Here is a 5,137-nt window from a genome sequence, read left to right on the forward strand (position 1 = left end):
TACTCTTTTTCTCTCAGTATATATGTATCACAAATTCACCTAAACCCTGATCAAAGTTTCAAAACTTTTGGGGCCGGGGAGATGGCTCAGTAGAATAAGTGCTTGCCTGGCAAGCACAAGGGCCTGAGTTCAATCCCTGGTTCTGCCAAAAAAAAAAAAAAAAAAAGTTCCAAAACTTTCTAAAGTTAATTATTAAATGAATAAATTCCTTTTGTCTAAAGTTAATTCTCTAATCAAAAATAAAACAATACTCCAGTATTATGCATTTCACATATTATTTTTATTTGGTAAAGAGAAGCCTAAGAATTTTTTTAAAAAATTTCCAGAGGCAACACCTTTTACCATAAAATAAATTTATGTGATTTTGGAAGACAAATCTCAAATGTTTGTTTTTACTTATGTGCCAATTTTATAATTAGTACAAAAGTTTATTGAAATATTTTAAAAATGTAAAAACCAGTCTAGGCAACATAGCTATATAATCTTGCTGTAAAAGTACTTGTATCAAATCTGCCCAAAATATTTTTGCAATATACTAAATTTCACTCCTCAAGTTTCTTCTCACTGCCGGCTTGCTTTTCCATTTTCTGTTGTCTCCATCCTGAAAAAAGCAGAAGGGGAAAAAATTAGAACCTTAACTACCTAGAGCCTACTTTGTCCACCTTTGTATGGAAACTGAAGCTGAATGCAGTCCCAGGACAGAGCAGGGGCCAGTTCAGGAAAGGAGGGAGAGCCCCCCTGGAGCCAACCTCCGCGTGCTGCAGTGAGGTAAGGCTGAGCTCGAGAATGGGCGGCCTCCCCAAGCTCACACTTCCAGCTTTTTCACTGCACCACTCACTCTTCTTCAAATGAAATATGGGGAAAATGTCTACCACTTGGCCAAGATTCCTTGTCCACTAGACAGGATACTCTTTTGGCATTGCATTGCATGACTGTTTCTAAAACGTTTATTTAAGACAGTCAGATCTGACATTTATTCTATTACAACCAATATTTCTGACTGTATTATTAATAGGGAAAAATTTTATCCTTGTTTATTTTATATACATTCAGTGTTGCCCCCTAGGTGTTTTCTATAATTTTTCTTTTTTTCTGCTTACTATGCATTAAAAAAATAGTGCTGTAAGTGGTAAACACTCTCAGGCTTATGATTAATATACTGGGCCCTGCACGAGTATTAAGAATCAAGCAAGTTAATCTCCGCCATACAGACATCATGTACTAAGTAGTAAGATCTGTGCACAGCAACAAGCAGTGTTTAGTAGGAGCCCATCTAGGCAATTAACAAAACCAACGTGCATAACAAAGAACACAAACCCGTTTTCTTCCTTGAGATGTTGATACAACTCGGCTCTGTTATTAACAGAGTTCAAACGTCCAGCAAACTCTTGATGTTTTCTGGAATTGGCAGTGTTGATCCTATTACACCACAGGGATAACAACGACACTGGTCCTGGTGTTTTATTAGAAAGGAAAGAACAAGGGTAGAAAATTTTACTACTTGGAAATTCACGTATTTAACAAAGTTCCCTTTAAAACTGTTTATTTTATCTGAGTAAGGCAACAGCATCTCTTATTTTAAAATGGGTTTTGGGGGGTCGGGGAGATGGCTCAGGGGAATAAGCGCTTCCCTGGCAAGCGCAAGGGCCTGAGTTCAATCCCCAGTTCTGCATAAATAAATAAATTTAAAAAATGGGTTTTGGGGTCCCTGTGTATATATATACATACCAGGGTTTGAACTCAGGACCTTGTGCTTACCAATCAGGGGCTTGTGCTGATCAACTATCTCCCTGGCCCTTCGAATGACTTTAAATTAAAGTTACACTGGTGGCTGAGAATTTGCAGCACACCAGTGCTGTAAAAGCTACACAGCCAGACTAGTAAGGGGAAATCAGGCAGAGACTAGAGGAATCATATCAAGGGTTTCCTTTTTCTCTGCTTCCAATGATAGTTCACACAAAGTACATACTGCCTCTGGGAATAAAAATGTAGCTGCGTGTGTGTATGTGTGCACACGCGCGCGCGTGTGTGTGCATGTGATCTGCCAGGAACACATTTGAGACTCAGAGTCCAGAGTTTTACTGGGAACTGACTTTGTAGGCAGTATCAGCCTAACCAAATAGCCACCCTCAAACTTGCAAAGGGAAAGCTCTGGTACAGTTCAAATGAGAGGCAAAATCACTTCATCATCTACGGAACACTTCCAAAGCCAAGTTCCCAGATGCCAGCCAAATGCCAAGCTCAAAAGCAAGCTTTTCGGGTAATAACAGCTTTGGTCCTGTACAGTTAAAGTCTTTCCTGCACAAGATGGTAAGGCAAAAGAACTACACCAGCCAGAACATTTCAGGAAGGAGAACAACAAGGACAAGGGGGCGGCAAGCAGCAGCCACAGCACAACAGTAGCAGCAGTGGTTACGAGGGTGGTGGACTACCTGACTTCACGACGTAACGTGCAGTGATTGTGACAGCGCAGTACTGATGCAAGGACAGAGTAACAGACACATGTAATATGAGCAGACACCAGGCCCAGCCTCCCCCATACAGTCAGAAGACTTGCACAAAATATATAAAAGCAATTCGTGGGCTGGAGAGATAGCTCGGCAGTCTAAGTGCCTCCCTCTCAAGCACAAGGATCTGGGTTCGATCCCTAGTATCACTTGCTGTGCCAGCTACCAAGACCAGGCGTGGTGGCGCATGCTTGTAATCCCAGTGCTGGGGAGGCTGAGACAGGAGGATCACTACGAATCTGAGCTGTGTAATGAGACCCTGTACCAAATAAATAAATAAATGATTTTAAAAAGAGTATTTAGTGAAGAAGGGGGATACCCAAATACTTCTTCAAATTACCACTGCTTCAATAATATTTTAATATATACACTAATGATTCATTTATACTAGCAGTTTTCTTAGCTTGTTGAAAATAAAGTTCTGTGTTACTATGCTTCTTTGTAGGAATCTTTTAGTCTATGTGGTATAGTCTGAGTATTTTAAAGATAATACAGTGTATTAAAAAAATGGACAAGACGTTGCAATGGTGCCTTCACCAATGAAAACAGACAGAAGGCAAGCACACGAACGGACGCCTGATCATCACTACACAGGCAGCAACTGCGAACTTCAACAGTGGATTACTATTACATACCTATTAGAAGAGCTAAGACAACAAATAGCCCTGACAATGCAAGTGCTGACAAGAAAGCAGAACAGCCAAAACTCTACTTCACCAGAGGGATGCAAACTGGCACAAGCAACTGGAAAAATGAGCTGGCAGCCATACACTTTATAAATAAAAGGGAGAAAAGAACAAAGCACAGACACGCTCCACAGAGATGCATCTCGAATGCACTATGCCATGTGAAAGAAAACCACCTCAAAGAGCAGTGTGACATTTTTGATGTGTTCTGTATCAACTGTGGCAGCGGTTATCACACAACTGTACACAATATCTAAGCTCACAGAACTGCACAACAAAGGGTCAATATTACTGTGCATAAATTTTAAAGTAAACTAAAAATAAATTTTATTGTAAAACCAATTAATATTCAATAGAGAAAAATTTAAAATAATAAAAAACATTAAAAAAAATTACCCAAAGTACCAGCCCTAACAATAACATCTTGCATTTTTTTGTTACTACACTTTACAATGAGGGCTTAACTGATTTTCACCAAATCTCAGGAGCACCTTTGAGATAACTGAACCCAGTGGCGTGCAAGCCTATGGCACATGTGTCGCAGCAGGCTATCTGTGTCACAAGAGCTCTAAAGGATTTGCTATTGCTGGTCTAACCTTACAGGGGAACATGCAACATAGCTAAAATTGCCTCTGGGGTGGCCTGGGAAGGAAGCTTTCAAAGCAGATGAAACCACAGCATAATAAAAGGCCCAGACAACTGCTGACCAGGAGTCAGGATGCCTATTAAGTTGTAAGGCACAATGAGAGAAAAAACAAAAGCCAAATGTGGGATACTCGGGCATATGAGCAATAACGTATCAATAGATACTTATTTCAATCCTAGTATTTCCTAGACACTCTTATAAATGCTTAAAGGCAAATAGGACACGACAACCTCAAGGGCAATCTCTGATTTCAGAGAAACTAGTGAACTGGAGACTATGACATGTTATGCATGATGACAGGAGTACACAAAGAAACACAGACACTAACCATCTGCCCGGGATGAGCAGCCAGTAACCGTCAGCTACGAGCCCTGCGACCTCACGAAGAGGCAGAGCAGCCGGACACCAGTGGGATGCACACCACTGCCCACAGACACAAAGGGACTGAATTCAAGTTTACGTGCAAGCTCTCTAAGTTCTAGAATGATTTCAGGAGCTTGAGATCCCAAATCGTATCTTTGATGCCTAGAATTTCTACACGAAATTAAATTTAGCCCATAAATGAGATTAAAGGTTTTATAATGAATTATTGTTTTGAACATCTTCATTTAAACTCAATTCAATCCATGTTCTTAATTTATAAGCACATGAGTATTCTTACATTCCTGCGTTGGGTAAGCTTCAGCAAGAGCTTTTCTCCAATAGCCTGGCACTTAATGCAGAGTCAGGAACATAGACTCATATTTACGTAAGTTTCTATAGCACAGACTTTAGAGTAAAAGGGCTTATTCTGTGAAGGTTTCATTCAAGTAAAACACTACTTTGAGTTTTTTAATGTTGACAAATGTATTTTCCAAATATATCTTGCAAGGCTGTAAACAGAAAATGCCCTACATGACATCCAGGAACAACAGGGGCGCTTCCTCACGCTCACAGCAATAAGTGACAGCGTACAAAAGAAAGCTGAACTGGGAAACATTTTCCATCCACAGTTACAATGGCTGCACCTCACCTTTTGATTTTTCCATTTGTGGAGTTTCATCCATTTCAACAAGGGGCTTTTTGTTTGGAGGTTCTGGGGAATCAGGTGAATCTTTTATAATCTCAGCTTCAGCCAACTCTTCTTTTCCATGTTCTAAAATTCCTTTCAATCTTTTAAAGGACAAATGGTGAAATGTAAAGTTAACATTTTAGAAGTTTACAATCACTATCTTTGCACATCACATACTTGTAAAAGATATCTCACAAATAAACCTAAAAACTAAGCAGGTGTTTCAATCTAAGGTAAAGAATACAGT

At 39.8% G+C, this 5,137-nt stretch overlaps 1 protein-coding gene across 1 annotated transcript in view; it reads right to left on the reverse strand.

Moving 5' to 3' along the window:
* Positions 1 to 261: 261 nt before the first annotated feature.
* Ints13 (integrator complex subunit 13) overlaps positions 262 to 5,137 on the reverse strand; it is a 35,574-nt gene continuing 30,698 nt past the window's right edge. Inside the window, exons 15-17 of the mRNA XM_004634664.2 lie at positions 4,852 to 4,991; positions 1,318 to 1,453; positions 262 to 601 (exon numbers count right to left, since the gene is read on the reverse strand). Of these exons, the coding sequence (XP_004634721.1) occupies positions 562 to 601; positions 1,318 to 1,453; positions 4,852 to 4,991 (316 nt within the window). The 3' untranslated portion in view covers positions 262 to 561. The remainder of the gene's footprint in view (positions 602 to 1,317; positions 1,454 to 4,851; positions 4,992 to 5,137) is intronic.

Source organism: Octodon degus, unplaced genomic scaffold (assembly GCF_000260255.1).
Source record: "Octodon degus isolate 3935 unplaced genomic scaffold, OctDeg1.0 scaffold00064, whole genome shotgun sequence".
In the NCBI taxonomy this organism is placed as follows: domain Eukaryota; kingdom Metazoa; phylum Chordata; class Mammalia; order Rodentia; family Octodontidae; genus Octodon; species Octodon degus.